Consider the following 18,998-nt stretch of genomic DNA (forward strand, 5'->3'; position numbering starts at 1 on the left):
TCTATCTCCTTGTTGAAGCTCTCTCTGAGATCATTGAACAGCCTTATAACCAGTGTTCTGAATCTGTGTCTAGTAGATTGCTTGTCTCTATTCTGTTTAGTTCTTTTTCTGGAGTTTTGTTCTTTTCATTCATTTGGAACATGTTTCTTTGTCTCCTCATTTTGGCTGCCTCTCTGTGTTTGTTTCTGTGTATTAGGTAGGCTGCTATGTTTCCTGGTCTTAGTTAGAGTGGCCTTATGTAGTAGGTGACCTGTGGGGCCTAATGGCACAGTCTTCTCTGGTCACCTGAGCCTTGTGCTCTAGATGTGTCCATTGTGTGGATTGTGTGTGCCCTTCTGCTGTAGTTGAGCCTTCATTGCTGTTTGCATATCAATGGAGGGATCGCCCCTCCGGCTGATTGGTTGTGAGAACTGGCTGTGACTACACTGGAGGAGCTGTGGCACAGGAGCTGACCCTATGGAGCAAGATTCACTTTATCAGGTCTCTGGTGCCTTTGGTTGTGTCATTTTCAGCAGTGACTAGGTGATGTTCCTGTTCGGTCTGAAGTTGCTACTGGGCTTGCTAGCTCCAGGACCTCCTGGGGAGTGGCCCTGCCACAGGCCAAGTTCAGCTTCATCCTGTGCCCTGCACAGGGCCACCTAGCATGAGCCACAAAGCAATCTGCAGATGGCTGCCACCCATGCTGTGCTTGGAGGTGCCTCAAGAGGCAAAGTCATGAACTGTGACCTGTTGCCATTAGTGCTGGCCTTGGGGCTGCTCAACAAGAGGATGGGGCATGCCAAGGCCATATGTTGCTTTTTTGGATTTTATGAACCGTTGAGAGATTTTAGGAAAGTCTGGCCATGAGCCAAGACAGTCCGTTTGTATGGAAAAGCCACTGGAAGCAACTTGGGTGTCCCTGGAAGTTGGCTGGGGCTGGATCTTGGAATTACCAGGGTGGGGCGAAGAGTGTCGACCAGGTTGATGGAGACTTAGATATGGTGCCTGTGTCTGCACATTGTGGGGAGAGAGAGCTCATCAGAGAAGCAACGGATTCTGCCAGCATTTCTTTCTGGGAGAAAGTTGCCGTTCCAGCCTGTGCCCTGACGCCAGACAATTCAGTTTTTCCCGATATGGCCCTTGCACCTTTGCAGTTGCCCCAATATTGGAGTGCAGAACAAGTAAGTCCATCAGTGGGTAAGACCATGTGCAGGCCCTTTAAGAGAAACATCTTGGACTCCATCCACTCTCTGTCTCGTTCAGCCAGGACCTCCACTGTTTTTCGTAGCAAGAAGTTGTGAGGACTTCTCTCTCTGGCTCTGAAACCCTGGGCTGGGGGATCTGGTGTGGGGCTAGGACTCCTTGCTCCTCTAGGAGGCTTTCCACAGTTGAGATGTCCCTCCTGATTTTTAACCACAGCACAGATGTGGGACCAGCTCTGTCCTCATCTCAGCTTCTCCTACCATTCTTGAGGTGGGTTCTTTTGTATATCTATCCTTAGTTATAGAACTTCTGTTCAGTTAGACTTTAGACGATTCTCAATGACGGTTCTGTAGTTTAGTTGTAATTTTGATGTAATCGTGAGAGAGGAGGCAAGCACAGCGTTTTACCTACGTTGCCCATTGGAAATGGGTCTTAAGTGCTCTTTATATTAGGTACGTTAAATAGTTTTCTCAATTTATCACTTGCCTTTTAACTTTATTAAGTTAAATGTGGAGATTTTCATGTAATTTAAATTATAAATTTAATTTATAAAATTTATAAAATAAAAATTTTAAATTATGTTGCAAGTTGATTATCAGTACTTTCCTTTATAGTTTTTACCAATCCTTTCTTATATTCAAGATTTTAAATATATGTTTATCTACATTTTTTTTTGTAATTTTTTTATAGGGTCCTTTTTTACATTCCGGTTTTAAACCAAGTGGAGTTTATTTTGGTTTATGTTGTGAAGTAGGTAGGACTCTTATTATTTTTCTAAGTGATTTATATCTAAACACCATTTATTGAATTATTATACCCCCACTCCACAATTTGGTCAGTGTCTTTACAATGCAGAAAACAATTAGTTAAGTTCTTTGGTGCTAAAAATGTTTGTTAAATTGCACTCATAGGATGAAAAATCACTTCGATTAGTAATACACAATGCCCCTCATATGTCAGTAGTAGAATCATTGTTAGAAGTGCTGAAAAGAACTGCTCTGCTTATTATTTAACTGGTCATGAAGTATAGCATGTGAATCTGTTTAAGCTGAAGTGAAGGATGTGGGTAAAGAGTATAAGCCAAGGAATCTGAGGGGAACAGCACAGCTAAGCTTTACCTTCATATTGAAGAATTCACCTTTCAACACTTAGTCTACATAGAGTCCTTGTTTTGAATTCAAACAGTGTAAGTCTTAATTTCTTTTAAACCTTAACTTTCCTTAGACCTGCAGTCAGTATAGGTATAGCATATGCCATTCTAAACCTAAAGTATGTATTTTTTTTCCTTTAGTCCTTTTTTCATAATTCTAATTATCCATTTGTTTATATTTATACTAAAATGTCTTTCTCCATATCCATAGTATAACTTAGTGCAAACTTAACTGAAAAGTTAAATGTGTTCAATTGTGGAATAAGTATAAAAAGCAGTTTTTAAATATTTTTATGGTAGTGACACTATTTTCTTGGTCTTTAAGACTGTCTTAAATGTCTTACTCTTTTGTTTCATTGTCCTTTAAGAAAAATGAAATCACCAGACTTGATGATTTCCCTGTGCATAAAATAGATGTAGCTTTACGTATCCATATATTCAACCAACGCAGATGGAAAATATTTGAAAAAAACGTTACGTTGTTGCTGATGTGTTCTATGTAGTTAAGCCTATGATGGTTGGCTGGTTGGGTCTGTACTGAATGTGTATAAACTTTTTTCCTTGTCATTATTCCCTAAACAATACAGTAGAACAACTATTTATGTAGTATTTACATTGTATTAGCTATTATGAGTAATCCAGAGATGATTTAAAATATACCAGAGGACGTGCATAGGTTATATGCAAATAATACACCAATTTAAATAAGGGACTTGAGCATCAATGGATTTTGGTATCCTCAGGTGTCCTGGAACCAATCCCCTGCAGATACCAAGGGACAAGTCATTTTTATTCACTGTAATTTCACATTGTATAACCCAGGTGTCAAAATATTCAGCCAAACTATTTTATTTTTCTCATATATGCTTAAGCTTGATGAGCCATGATCTTAGCATAAGATCCTCTGATTATTCAAGTATACAACCCAGTTATATTTGCTTTTAGTTTAGAAGAAGAGGAGTAAGTTTTTAGGGATGGCTTATGAATATCAGTTTACAGAATAATTTCAACTTAGATATTAAAATTGGGAAATCTTTGATATTTTTAAGCTTATTTTTAAAATTTAGTTATATGAAAGACATTAAATTGATCATCCTAATATTGAAATACTGTGCAATAATATGTGTAGGAATCAGTGTCAAGGCTCATTTTTCTCTTCTTGTCCTGATAAAGTGGTATGTACACTTGTTTTAAAATTCTGTCTCTATAGGAAATTGAGAACAACTTGGCCTTTTATCTCTTTTCATTTTTGCTTGCCTTAGTTAATACTTTAGGCAAAGGTTAATATGCACAGATTAACTAAAGCTGAATTTTATTTCAGTTTGCAGACATATTCAGGCCTTCTTCAGGTATTCTTTTGCCCTAAGTAGGAATTGCTGATGCACTAGTGTTTTATTAGCAAGATTCAGGCATACTGCTAAGAACATGGGTATACAAATATCTCTTTGTCTCTCTGCTTTCAGTTCTTTTGCATAATACTTTCCAATACTTGTTATTCTCTGTTTTGGGGGTTTTGGTGTTTCTATGTTTGATTTTTAAATTTATTTTAATAGTAGTCATACTCATTGTGGTTTTGATTTACATTTCACTAGTGGTGCCCACTAAGCATCTTTTCAAAAATGCTTTTGGGTCATTTGTGTATCTGTGGAGAAATGTCTGTTCAAGTCCTTTATTATTTTTTAATTGGGTTTTTGTTGCTGTTGTTGAGTTGGAGTTCTGTATAATTTTTGGATATCAATTCCGTATAAGATTTATGATTTGAAAATATTTTCACCCATTTTGTGTTACCTCTTTTACTCTTCTGGTATCCTTTGGCATATCAGTTTTTAATTTTGATGAAGCCCAATTTATCTTCTTTTGTTGCCTGTGCTTTTGTTGTCATACCTAAGAAATCATTGCCAAATCCAGTATCATAAAGCATTTCCCCCATATTTTCTTCTAAGAATTTTGTAGTTTTTAGCTCTGAAGTTTAGGTCTTTGATTCATTTGAAGTTCATTTTGTAATTGGTCTTAGGTAAGGGTCCAACTTCAACAAAATTTGTTGAAAAGACTGTCTTTTCCCCATTGAATGTTGTTAGCACTCTTGTCAAAAATCATTTGACCATATAAGTGAGGGTTTATTTTGGGGTTCTCTGTTCTATTCTAGTCTATTGGTTTGTATGTCTATCTTTAATGCCAGTGCCACACTGTTTTGATTGCTGTTGCTTTGTAGTTTAAGTTTTGAAATCAGAAACTATGAGACCTCTGACCTTTTTCTTCTTTTTTAAGATTGTTTTGGTTATTAAAGTTTCAATAGTTTTTTTGTTTTGTTTTAATTTTTTATTGGGGAGTATTGTGGAACAGTGTGTTTTTCCAGAGCCCATCAGCTCCAAGTCATTGTCCTTCAATCTACTGTGGAGGGCGCAGCTCAGCTCCAAGTCCAGTGGCCATTTTCAATCTTAGTTGCAGGGGGCACAGCCCACCACCCCATGGGGGGAATTGAACCGCCAATTTTGTTGTTGAGAGCTTGCGCTCTAACTGACAGCCATCTGGCCACCCCTCAATAGTTTTTTTAAGTGAACTGAATTATGCTTTGTACTATGAATCATGTTAGAAAACATTTTTAATATTAGACTGTCCACTGCCTTTGAGTATGCATTTAATACCTGTACATTAAATATTTGTCATCATTGTAATTTACCCCAGAAGCACTATAGCATCTCATTTTAAAAACAACATAATTCATTCCAGGATCAGTTTATTTAATCATGATATATATGCAAAGGCTAATTTGAAATACTAATTTTCTTTCAAATGTACACAATAGAATTTCAGAAGTTGTAATTACATTCTCTATAGCTGTGTACCCAAGATTAATTTTTCTATTGGTATTTATGTATTAAGTGTTAGCCTTCCTTTGGTCTTATTATGTTAGGTGACAGTTAAGAAAATAATACATCTGATACTGTGAATCTCTGGAAAGAAAAATGTAAAGAATTTTCTAGTTTTTCCACTCTGAGAAACAAAACAAAACCCCTCTAGATACTTTAATTATTTGAATTACATGTAAAAGCCTTTGTTGCTATAAGTAAGCAAACATTCATTTATTCAGCAAATATTTAATGAACATCTATTTGATGCCATTTTGCTAACCCCAGGACACAATACAAATATGAGGTATTTGGGCCCTCAAATCAATCCCAGTTTAGTAGGGAGACACGTGAAAGAAAATAATTATACATGCAGTATGTTAAATGCAATAGTAGAGGTATGTGCTGTGGCCATTTAAAAGCTTAGTATAGCTTATAGAAATGTGGAAGGGTGTCTATGGAAGCTTGCTAACTGGCCACAGAGCAACTTTTAGTAACCAGTTAAGAGTTTTGCAGATTGAAAAATGTTACCTTGTCAATAACTTAGAATTGAATATATCCTTACCCTAACTTAGAATTTGAAATATATCTATCACAAAGATTTTCCTTTCATGATTACAACTTATTAAGATATGAACTATTAGTTCCAGGGTACCACATGGTGGATTTGCTAATATCATGGGTGGAAGTGGATTGCAAAACTTTACAATTGCTGCTGTGCCATATACTCCAAATCTTCTACCGACTTCAAGCACGTGGTACGTTAAATTGTTTTACATAAATGCATTTTGAATATTTTTGATTAATTTTGAATGATCAGAAGTCTAACTACTGTATTGCTACATTGAAAGGGAAACCTCAATAGAGATCTCTGTCAGCGTTTTGGAATCACTGGTAAATAAGTAGCTATGTAGTTCCTTGCCTCCCCCTTTTTTGGTAGGGAATATGTTTGAGGAAACTATAATTTAATTGAATATAGTTTAACTATCACTAAAGTTAAACTGTCATAGTATCACTGAGTTATACCATCATTTCAAACTAAATCACACTGTTGCTTATTTATTTTTGGCTGAAAGGAACCTATTTTCTTCCACTACATTTGCATGCTAAAGGAAACTGCAATACAGCAGTTTTTGTTTTGTTTTTCTACTTTTTAAATACTACTTCAGGGTTTTCCAATTTGAATGCAAATTTCAGAGGGTGGTCTTATGTTAATTTTGTATAGTGTTTTCACTGCTAGACAAAACAATCAGAAACTTCATAGAGTTCCTATTTAATAGTGGTGCATTTTTCTTTTAAAGCATCAACATGCTCAAGTTACCTGAATACCCAAGTAAAGAAATACTCAAGGACAGACTTCTAGTGGCACTACATTGTGGCAGCTATGGTTACACAATGGCATAATGAAGTCTGGAGAACTCATCTGACTACTGATGCACAAATCAGAGTGGCAGAAGTAATTTAGGAAACTGTCAACAGAAAAGCAGCCTAAATGCCGCCGATAGGCAGGGCAGATGTTTAAAATTCATAAAGGATCAGGTTTTCTTTTCCCACCCCTTTTTCCTTTTTGTGTTTTCTCAGTTTGTGATACAATTAGAAAATATAAAATCACAGTAGTCTTCATTTTAAAAAATGCTAATTGAAAGTATTAGAAAATGACTTTATTGATATTTCTTTAATCTTATCCAAGATTGTGTTAAGGTAAAATTTTATTAATACATTCCTCCTCTACTATGTAACTGTCTTGTTGAAAGAATATTTTCTCTTTATTTTACTATATATTAAAATATATTAGAACATCCAGCCTGGTATGTTCTATTGCATGTAAAGTGCCATTTATATTTTGGAAAACTATTGTATAGAATGTATTAGTTGAGATTGTGTACAAACCCACAAATATGTATTTTCTCGTTTGAATGTATATTGCAACGATGTTTTTTAGCTTTTTAATATTTTAATATGTAATGTAAAATTTAGACTGATGTGACTAACATCTAAATTTATACACTAAAGCTTATACTATATTGTATGATTTATTTGCATCTTTCAGTGGTCAGTTTTCCATACATATAGGGTCTCAAAGTTTTTCTTATGCCTAATTTTAATTTATATTTTAGGTAAAATTAAAATATATTTTACCATATTTTTAAATTACGTTTGTTTTATCTGTGAGTTCTGATGACACATATAAAGAAGTAATCCGATGAGCAGATTACAATTTAAATATGTAATTTCTCTTAAATTTGTTTTTTAGGATTTAAATGTTTAGTTCCAGTGAAATATACTAATACAGAGTGTTGGTTTTAAATTTTAGGGTGATCTAAATCAGTTTTTATTTTGAAAAGACATACTTGAGTAGTTACAGCATGCCTTTTAAAGGTAAGTAGGAACATGTACATATTGAAAAATGCTGATGGAGGAATTTGTAATGTTTAGGTCCTTGTATCTGGAAACTAAAAGTAGACTATCCAGTAGCATATCCATGGATATGCATCTCCATGCATATTTTCTAGTATGAGCAGCTGGTATATTTGTCACTGACAAATGTAGACAATATATATGTCATATACACAAATACATATTGTGTATATATAAGTACCGTGTTTCACCAAAAATAAGACCTAGCCAGGCAATCAGCTCTAATGCGTCTTTTGGAGCAAAAATTAATATAATACCCAGTCTTATTTTACTATAATATAAGACCGGGTCTTACATAATATAATATAATGTATATATAAAATAGAATAGAATGTAATGTAATGTAAGACCCGGTCTTACATTAATTTTTGCTCCAAAAGACTCTTTAGAGTTGATTGTCTGGCTAGGTCTTATTTTTGGGCAAACATGGTAGTATGTATATGGACATACAAATTGAAAATTTTGCTAAGTTATAAAGCTTTTCTATTACATATTTTTAGGTCCTCTTTTGTTGCTGTTTTTTTAATATTAAGAAAACATCTCTCCACAGATTACATTAAAAACTAGGAATTCTTTAAAAATTTGTATTAGCTCTTATAAGATTCATGTGCTTTTTTATAGTAAATAAAGTTAATGATTTTTTAAATTTTGGTTTTCAAAATTTAATTGTAGAAGAGGTCATTTGCCTTCTGTCTTTTCAAAGAAGTGACTTCCTTAATACCGCATTGCTTATAATTTTAGTGTTTACAAACATTAATTTCTGTTTATAATTATACAGTTTTCCTCAGATTGGTCCTTTTGCAAATATTTATGTAGAAGAGATAATAAAACATTAAAAATCTCATGGTATTTTATCCATGAATTTGAATTTTTTTTATATAGATCTAGCAGTTTTAGGATTTATTCTTTTACATTGTTTTTAGTTTTTAAACTATAAAAATATAGTTAGTATAAAAAGATTTTATGGGGATTAAAACAATATTTAAACTAGAGGCAGTAAGTCTTTTAAATTTACTCTACTTCCACAATTTCTTCTGTAAATAGATGGATATATTGAATGGAAGGTAGTATAAAAAAATGACTAAAGATTTTCTTTCCATTTGGGTAAAAGAAGATTGCACTTAATAGGAAAATAACTCAAGTCTTAAAATGTGTTGTAGTTCCATATAAGGAAGAAAACAGAAACACAGCACTCTAAAGGAATAAAAATGTAAATCAAGGGAGCATATTGTAGGAAACAATAATGAAAACAATTAATGAAAACATCTGGCAAGAGTTGTTATTGAAATAGTTTGAGTGGTTAGTGACCATGTAGTTAATAAAACCTATGTTCTAGTTCATCCAAAAACAAAATGTAATGTATTCCAAGGAAATCCCAGCTTTAAAACAATATGTTGAATACAGCCTATTGCCATGAATCTTTATTGGATGTGGGGTGGGGAAGAATGGAAGTTGTAAAGCATAGGTCAAAAGTTGGAGGTCCAACGATGATTCCCTGTTGGAGGAGATAATCGAGAAGACCTTGCCACCAGCTGGCCTAAGAAGTGGACCTGGGCAATCAGAAGCTCCTCTCCCCTTCCCCTTTCCTTGGAATGTACATTTTTCCCACCATTGCCACAGTGGGAGCCATTGTCAAGGACATAGTCTTGAAAGAATGTGTTAAGACCATCTGTAAGGTATATGTGACTGAGCCCTGGTAAGGCCACTACATAAACTTCCAGGATTTGGCAGGTGGGTATGAAGATCTACTCATCTGGCAGCTGCCCAAGACAAGCTAGTAAGTAAGTTCACTTGCTTGTTAAAGCTGGCACCTACCAATCTGGAGTGGTCTGCCTCTTCCTTGAGTCTCTCCTTGCCCTCTGTGTGTAGAATCTGGTTTCAGATTTCACCAGGGAAGCTCCCCAGGTTTCGTACTAATATTCCCACTCAGACATGTGTTTTGTTAGTTACACCAATTTTAAAATTTTAATGAGTTATCAGCATTAAAAAAATCTGGAGATTTCATGCAGATGTCCAGATTTTTGGCTTTTAGGCAATCTAACAACATTGAGCACAGATTCCTAGAAGGCATTATTAGGAGGCTGGACTTGAGTAGAAGCTGCTGCTTTTAATGATCTAATGTGCTCTCCAGTTTGACATTTTCTTACCCCAGCCTGCTTCACTAATTTACCTTCTTGGCCATTGACAGCATTGGAATTTGCTTTTAAAAAAATCTATGTTGATTAGAAATGTTCCCCTTGAGCATTAATTGGTGCAAATTTTTTAGAAGGCAATTTGGCAGTACCAGATATTTTAAAATGTACACATACTACTTGACTCAACAGTTCTAAGAATTTATCTTAAGGATGTACTTGTTCATGTACATAAAGATATTTGTACAAGAATGTCACTGAAGCCTTGTTTGTTACAGAGAAAATTGGAAATAAGCTAAATGTCTCTCAGTGAGGGGTTACTAACAAATTGTGTTACATTCATACAATAGAATATTAATTAGTATTTATAAAGAATGATCTATACATACTGATATGAAAATATTTCTAAGTTGGTAAGTGAAATAAGGTGTACAGAACAGCAACTTGTGTGTAAATACAATATACATAGGGTTACATTCAAGAAAAGTTCTGGGGCCAGAGACTATGACTGTATCTGGGATAAAGATTTGAAACCATTGTAAAATGGGATAAAGACCTTTTCAATATATAACCTTTAGTTCCTGTTTGTCTAAGTCTCAACCCTGTGTTATTTTCTATTAATATATGATAGATACATTAAAAGAAACATTCACTATCTTTAATCAAGGGAAATAAGTATCAGTAATAGGTTTTATTGAATTTATAAAATGCAGTAACCATGGTGATAAGCAGTATTTTCATAATCACAACTTATTTTATAATGTATTTTTTAAAAATAAGTCTTACAATTAAACTCTTTTACAAACAAAGTAAAAAAGAAAGGAATGCTCCCTTGCCTATAGAGCTCTATTTCCACATTGCCTGATAATTAGCACTATTTATAGCTCTCTAAAATTCTACTTGTAGAGATTTATTTGAATTTACACTTTCCCCCCAATTTTATTTTTTTTATTTAAATAACAAAAGTGGTATTTATTTAATATGGGAAAGTCTGGTAAGCATGGATTTATGTACTAGCTAGAAAAAAGCAATAAATTATAATTCTACCCAACAATGGTGTTTTCTTCTAGTCTTTCTCAATGCATTTTTTCCATGGTTGAGTTTATAAAGAACATAGCATTTAGTATCTTCTTTATTTATTCATCATTATCTTTTAAACATTTTCTATGTCATTACAGCTTATTTGTGAACTTTTTTTTTTAAATGGTGGCATAGTATTCTATTGTAATTTATTGCGGTGACAGTTGTTAATGAAATTACATAGATTTCAGGTGTACAATTCTGTATTACATCATATAAATCCCATTGTGTGTTCACCACCCAGAGTCAGTTCTCCTTCCGTCACCATATATTTGATCCCCCTTACCCTCATCTCCCACCCCCCAAACTCCCTTACCCTCTGGTAACCACTAAACTATTTTCTGTGTCTATGAGTTTTTGTTTCTCATTTGTTTTTAACACTTAGATTTCTAATACTTTTGCTTTTATAAATAACATGTGGTTTCTTTCAGCACTACAGTCTAGGAGTGGCCACATTTTCTGGGTTATTTGTCAAAATGTTTATCGTTGCTCCATGGTTGCGGAATTACTGTTGGAATCCTCAAGAAAGGGCTGTTGGAACACAGAACCTTTGGTAGGTAGGACCAGATAGGATTGTTCCAGCAGCACAATTAGGGCTGTGTGCACTCTGAGTGTAAAAGGATAAGAAAGTTAGATAGAAACGTGTAACAAAACTAAATTAATTTTAATAATTGCTTTCAGTCTTTTTTCCCCAAGAACAGGAGGAAACTCATCTTTTATATGACATAAGCCCCCTCAGGACCCCAAACTCAAGCATTTGTTACTATGTTATATTATAGTTTAGCTATATCAAGGGTCCTTTAGACTCTTATGGGTTAAACTAGAAACCCCTAGCCTCCATTTATAAAGTTTCCCTACTTACAAGCTTTTGAAGTGCAATCTTTTTGTCCATTGGAGAATATATTTATAATACCTGTCTCTCATGAGTGGGGGTATTCAGCCAATATTTAAAAAATTTTTTTTGGTTATTTTTACCACAGTTTAGGCGTATCAATATATATTAGTAGTCATTTTTTTTTCCATGTGAAACATCATGCTTCTCTGTTCCTGTGTACTTCCACAGTTGTTAGTCAACAAAATTTACTTTTAAGGTTAACAATAGTAACAGAAATCCCAATTTTATAGTTTTGTTTAAGCTATTTCAATGTGGACAGATTGCTGTTAGAAGGTCCTTTGTGAAATTCCTAGGTCCTGGTTACCTGCTTGTTGGTCTGGTGCAATTTGGCACAAATTTATTTATAATCAGTCCTTTCATTTTGCAGATCAGAAAATTGGAGACCATTGAGGTGGTAACTGCTTGAAGTTTCAGGGCTACTTAACCAAACTAGAATTTAGAACCTAGGTTTTTTGATTCTTACTCCACTAGGTTTTCTTTTACTCCATGCTGTCTTTATGACATAACTGCATTATAAAAAGACTCTTTTAGAAAAACACCTGCAGCCTATTAACAGTCATGTAGGATAAGCCTTTTGGGAAACTATAACTTAATAAGCTGATAGTTAAGAGTGATTAATAGGACTATATTTCTTCTTACCCACTGTGCGACAATAAGCTAGGGCGGGTATTTTACCATCTCAAGATGAAAAAGAACAGATGTATTGTCAGATCATAGATCATGGGTAGTCATTAACTTTTATTATCTTTATAAAAATGTTCAATTTTAAGCATACTTGGTGCTTGGAAATACGTTGTTCTTGTAATGTCGCAAAACCATTAAAACCACAAACTGAAAACACAATGACTATTACTGTATACATGTGTGAGTGAATCAAGTTTCCTTGAATGCAATAGAACGAAGTAGTCCTAGGTGGGTGCTGGGTATACAATTAGTAGAGAAAACTTCAACAAATTCCTCTTAAATGCCTCTTATGTATTCAATACTGGTTTAGGGACTGTGACCCATCCCTACTCTCAAAGGAAATAAAATTCATTTGGTCAGAGGGAAGACATTTGAAGTAGGTTTTAAGATTGTGCAGTGTAGCATATGATTAAGTGTAAAAACCTACAGAAAAGCTACAGAAATGTATTAGTCTAGGGGAGGCGGCGTTTAATATAAACTGAGTGTCCAAGACAGCTTCAAATATTTGGCCTAACTGGATTATTAAATTGCTGTCTAGAATGGAGACTAATACATTGATCAGCCTGTTGATTGAACAAATACGTGAAAAGGTTTAAAAAAAGCTTACAGTTAAATAAGGATAATGTGTGGCAGTCATTGAGTTCTCAAATTTTTAATTAGTGAAGTATTAGCTTGCTTAGTTCTAGGTCCTTGAGAACTCTGATCTGGTAGTTTCCATGATTTGGAGACTGTTGTGTTCATATGCCAATCATATTGGAAGGTGGCTCTCCATTTTTCTTAGAATTCTGAGTGTCAATATCTGATGCTTTCTGGAAAGCTTGTTGTAGGAGTGGGGAGGGTGCTTAAATTGGTGTCTGCACAGTATTCTCTTTTCCTAATATCTAGGAATAGAGAAAAAAAATAAAATGGATATTTGCATTCAAATTCCAAAATTCTATATGCAGTGGCCTATGTAACATCTTCACTTGGATGTTTATTAAAAATCTCAAACCATAAATATGTCCAGAGAGGATTTCTTGTTTCCCCAGTGTTCACCTGCCACCTGTCACCCTATCCTAATCTTTCCTATTTCAGTAGATGGGCACTATGGTCTAGCTACAAATCAAGAAATCATTCTTTATTCCCTTTCTCTCATCTTCTACATTCAGGCCATCACCAACTCTTGCTGAGTTTACCTGTTTAATATATCTTACTCAACTTCTGTTTCCCTGTCCAAGTTGCCATCTTCAGTTCGTTGGACTACAGTGGTTTAACACAAAAGAACGGAATAAAGCATAATGGTTGGAGTACAGGCTTAGACGGCCTGTGTTTGAATTCCACCTTTTCCAGTGTTGCCTGTTGTCAAGAGCTCAGTTGGGCTGGGAGAGAGTTGAGCTGTCAGGTATGTTAGGTGTTGGAGTACCTGATTAATGTAACAAGCCAAAAATGAAAGAGTTAACCTTTTAATCACCTATGGCAGTGGTATAAGGGGGAGTCTCAAATGAGAAAGCATCCCCCCACCCTTTCCCTTTCCCCATGGAAGGGTGCACTTATCCCGAGTCAGGTGTAGCAGCACAGAAGTGGGGATTGTCTCAGTGTTGAGGAAGCCCTAAAAGCTCCAGCAGTTCTATGTACCCTATGGTTGAAGAGAGAGTGAAAGGGGAGTGGAAAAGTCTGAGTGTGAAAGTTTTCAAGAGTTCCTTCTCCCCTTATAAAGAAGAAGCCTACACACTTGAAGATCTCTGCTCAAGGCCTTAGATAAAAAGACCAAGGAATGAAGGTGTCGGCTAGAAATACGCAAAGAGCGTGACAAGCGATGAGCGTGACTGGTGAGGGGAGCTTGGGTTGTTGACTGCAACTGCCTTTAGAGACCGCAGTGCTTTGCTTGTGCACCAAGTCTGGTGTGTGTGTGTGGCGGGAGCGTGGGCAGCCTTCCCCCTGGAGGCCTCCAGGTACAGCCTTTGTAATTGCTTCTGGAGAGATCTGAAAAATCACACTTGGGTTTTTAACCAGGAGCTGGACTCCAGCTGTATGAACTTGGGTATATCTCTTAACCCTTCTGCATACTACAATTTATAAACAAGATGTAAAATTGTAAGAATTACATATTGTGTCTCCTATTGCTGCTGTAACAAATTATCACAAACTTAATGGCTTAAAACCACACATTTATTATCTTAACAGTTCTAGATGTCTCCAGTATTGGAATAAGAAAAATCATGTTTACATGAATACGCTCATAAAATTCAAAATTTTAAAGAACTACTTCGATAAAGACAATATACCAAAAATTCTACAGCAAATAACCATATTTGTGGGAAATTTGCTCTTCAAGATCTGCCCCAAGACAAGAATACTCACTATCACTATTAATGTTTGATATAACACTGAAAGTTTGGCCAGTGCTATGATGTAAGGAAAAGAAGAAATCAGCATTGGAAAGAAAAACAAAATTGCAAGTATTTGCAGATACTCTGATTACGTACATAAGAAATAAGTGGATTGAACAAAACAACTATTAGAGCTAATGGGAGATAAGAATGATAGCATTAGTTTTTATTGGCATTAACCAATCAGAAAATTTAATTGGAAATTAGATACTACCTGCAATAGCTGCTAAAACTATCAGCTCACGTCTCTGGATCAACACTTTCATGTAATTTTAGGCACTTCCGTTTTTTTTCCTTCCTTGCCAGCTAATTAGAGTTTAAAAATTTTTTTTTTCCTTTTAATTTTTTGCATCAATTTTGGGTGTTCTCAATGAGAGGGTCTGTCAGATGATCTAGGCTGCAATATTGCCTGAAATGGAAATATTCATTGTTGCTTTTCAGTCAGAAATGCTAGTAAAATTGCTAATATTCAGGAAGTCTCCAAATTCATCAATACTGCCACACAATCACACACAAGTTGGAGAATCATTTTGCTTAGATTGGAATCTTGGTTCTAACATTCACTAGCTGTGTGGTCACAGGTAAGTTTATCAACCTCCCATTGCCTCCCATTCTCTCAGAACAACAGTACCTATTTCATTGTGTTGTGATGAGAATTTAATAAATACATATAAAGCACTTAGAATGGTGGAAAATATTGTGTTCAGTATACATTAGCTATAAGTAATACTGTTCTTGAAAGCTTACCTTCTAGCCAATCTAGTCTTTTTATTGCCCTTTGATTAATGTGAGGGTGCTGTTATTTCTCTTACAGCTCCAATTCGTAATAAGAGGTCTTTCTCCAAGAACTCTTGTTCCATCTCTGAGGGAGAATTTTCAGCCCTGCCCTCCACCAGACCCACTCATTATTGCTGCCTCCCCAGCTGCTCTCTGGTTCCTTATCAAAAGTGTGGTAGAGTTCTCTGTGAGGTGTTCTCTAACACTGCTGCCCTACTCAGGGACGGGACTCTGAATACGGCTACCTCACCCTACCCCACCTACCCTAGGAATCCTAACACTAGAACAAAAGCTTCAATAACAACATTTACAGCATTGGGAAGATCCCCAAAACTGAAGCCATCAAATCTGGGTTTGAGTCTCAGTTCTGTAATTTACCAATGATGTAAATGATGCTACCATCTCTACTGACCTCTCTCAGTGTTGTTGCGATAATTAAATAAGATAAAGGACTGAAAGATTTGGGTTATTGTAAAGCCCTAAATTGGTATGGGCATTATTAAGAGGTTGGGGGGGAACCCTTGTTTAAAAGATAAGAGGTGATTAAAAAATAGGAAACCTTTATTTCCATTTGTAGGAATCAAGCACACTGTTGATAAATGCTTGTAAGGACACTGGGTTTATGCAACATGAAGTCTAGTTGATGTGACATCATGAAACCCGAATTGACAGCACCACACACAACAGTGTGCTCCTCTGCCAGACCAAATGCGGTGATTATTAACTTGTGCACCAGAGGCTAGAGTGTGTGTGTCAACACAGAGTTCAGCTGTATGTACTTACTCCTCTAAGTACTTGTGACATACCGTGTCAAGAGTTCAGCGGCTGAATTTCATATAGGGCAGTGTGATTCATCAGGATTATTAGGATCCTCCTGGAATAACTTCCCTGAGTTGATTGCCTTTGACAGATCAGTTTGCTTAGATTAAAAAGCAATTGCTGCTGTCCAGTTACATTTCAATACTTTGGCTAGAAGAGGCTGAACTCAAGCTCTGTCCAGTCTATAGAAACACTTGATGTGAAAATTACATCGCATGTCGTGAAAACTGAGTTAGCAATACTCGGAGGTATGGTGTTGTAATAACATGAAGGAATGTATATGCCAAACAAAAGTGACCCCAGGCATATGTGAGAGAGGGAAGAGTACGTTGCTTTTAACTGCAACTTAATCTGTGCCCAGGGTACTGCTAAGTCTATAACAGTGTTTTTGGTATCACTGCTCCACCTTCATATGGCATTGACCACCATTAGAACTGGAGTAGAAAGGATCGCTTTCTGGGCTGAACAATGTGCAGTTTTGGGATGTAGGTGTCTCCCTCTTCCCCCTTTCTGAATGGGCCCAGGAATTTAATAGAAGAAACAAAAGCATCAAGGGGACTGAAATAGAAGTGTGCTAAAATTGAAATCACCTTTTAAAAAACATGAATATCTGATTCAAGTGAAATTTAAGCCTAATGCCTAATATAACATTCCTAGCCGGCGTGAGCTAAAATGGAGGCAGAGATGATATTAAGCAGACACACAACCTGTCTCCTGTGGATCGGCAAATACATAGAGTGTTGAACCTAGTATGAGTAAGAGGAAATTCTCATACATACCTCCCGTTCTTCACGGTGTCCTTTGATATTTGGGCTCCTTGATTTCTTTGTACGTGGAGGCTGACTGGAATGTTTCAAGTGGAGGAGGTGAGAAGCCTGGCTAATGTCCTCTCTCTTCTTTCTTTGGAGTATAAGTCCTCTGAGAGTATCATCTTTACATGGACGTAGACTACAGAAAGCATTGGTTATACAGTTTTCATTTTAGTGAAGTTTTCTCAAAAAACATTGTTACCATGTCCACTTATTAGTGTATTTGTTGAGTTTTGCAACCATGATGATCTAAGTTTGGATATTTTCATCACCCGAAAGCAACCCAGGTATCCGTTAGCAGTCTGTCGAGCAGAATGCTGTACCGTAATCAGTGCCTGGGGAGGACTCCAAATACATGGAAGACAGCAGAGACCGTCACAACGCCAGCCGTCAGGAAGAGAAGTCCAAACACTTCTGCCTACCACATCTTGGTATCAGCATCTCCAAGGAAAACACAACACAGTCGAGCACTGGATGGAGCCATGCTTTTCCTCACAGAACAGAAGAGACAGAACAAGGTTAGCATTAACAGTATCATCAGTCACTCATGGGCAGTGGGTGTCCCTGGCAGCTGACACAGGGCAGTTGGTCTACACACACCCCTCTGGTGTCACAGCAGAAGGACTCGGTCCCTTCCCCTGGGCAGTCTGAAATCCTGAAGGTGGGGGGCAAAGAGAAGCAGGTAGAAGCAGGCCAGCAGGTAGCCCAGCCTGAAGATGCTGATGTGGGGGGCTCCCTTGATGCACACCCCTCCCCAGCACATGTGAGAAGAGGTACTGAAAGATGGCCGCCTTCAGCATGTCAAGGGAGGACCTGCAGTGAATGAAGTTAGACACAGGGTTGGGCTCCCCGCCCCCCATGCTCCTGGTGGTCAGTGTTGATACCCGCCACACACTGCCATTCTAAAGTGCACTTGGTGGAGAACAGCTGCCATGACTGAGAGGCTAAGAACAGCAGGAGGAAGTCACTGATGAAGTTGGTGGATTTGGGGGCCTTGGAAAAGTCAGGCAGGTACAACCACTTGATGACTGTGGAGTTTATGGGATGGTCTGACTCGAGTGTTAAGGGTAGTCCGTGCACAGCGCAGGGAAGATGCCCAGGCACACCAGGTATTGGGACAGCAGGAAGAGTGCTAAGAAGAGGCAGTAGTTGGGCCACAGCGGGGGGATGGCCCACAGTGCCGGTGGGTGAGGACGGCCACCAGCCAGCAGCTGTGCAGGATGACTGTTAAGTTCATGAGCCGCCTAATCATGTTCACAGCCATCAGAAAGCAGATCTCCAACCCCGAATTGTGGAAGAACTTGAAGTACTTGAGGTACCTGAGCAGGTTCCTGGTCCAGCTGCTGGCAGTGTTGTCAGCGCAGACAGCCTAGGCAGGCAGTGAGACCAGAGGTGCTGTGGGCAGTGGCGCTCCTGGCACCGGTACACTATGCATGGAACACCAGCAGCAACAGGATGTGTAGATGGTTCTAGATGTAGCCTAGGTTCAGGAAGCCCTTCTGCACCACAAACCAGTTTGTGGGGTCAATGGGACACCAGTACAGCAAGGACTGGGTTGATCGCCATCTTCTGCAGGTTGGTGCTGTTGGGGGGTTCATTGCAGTTACTGAAGTCCTTATGGGGCTGAGAATCCTGAGCTAGTAGAGCATCTTACACACGATGATGATGCAGGTCCATAGGGTGGACAAGCAGGGGGCCATGGGCCCGAGGTGGGGGCAGGGCAGCAGGAAGGCCCAGAGCAGGACCAGCAGGAGGGACGTCACCAACACCACCTTTGGGGCCACTTAGATGGTATACAGGGCCACCAGCATGAAGGTGTGCATAAACACCTGCA

At 37.2% G+C, this 18,998-nt stretch overlaps 1 protein-coding gene across 5 annotated transcripts in view; it reads left to right on the forward strand.

Annotated features, from left to right (window-relative positions):
* The window catches only part of HACE1 (HECT domain and ankyrin repeat containing E3 ubiquitin protein ligase 1), an 89,929-nt gene extending 81,687 nt beyond the window's left edge, over positions 1 to 8,242 (forward strand). For all 5 annotated transcript variants that reach the window (XM_081044916.1, XM_081044917.1, XM_081044918.1 and 2 more), the window contains 2 exons: positions 5,826 to 5,939; positions 6,483 to 8,242. In XM_081044916.1, the coding sequence (XP_080901042.1) occupies positions 5,826 to 5,939; positions 6,483 to 6,585 (217 nt within the window). In that variant the 3' untranslated portion in view covers positions 6,586 to 8,242. The remainder of the gene's footprint in view (positions 1 to 5,825; positions 5,940 to 6,482) is intronic.
* Positions 8,243 to 18,998: the final 10,756 nt, after the last annotated feature.

The sequence above is a fragment of the Rhinolophus hipposideros genome (genome assembly GCF_964194185.1).
Source record: "Rhinolophus hipposideros genome assembly, chromosome: 3".
Classification (NCBI taxonomy): domain Eukaryota; kingdom Metazoa; phylum Chordata; class Mammalia; order Chiroptera; family Rhinolophidae; genus Rhinolophus; species Rhinolophus hipposideros.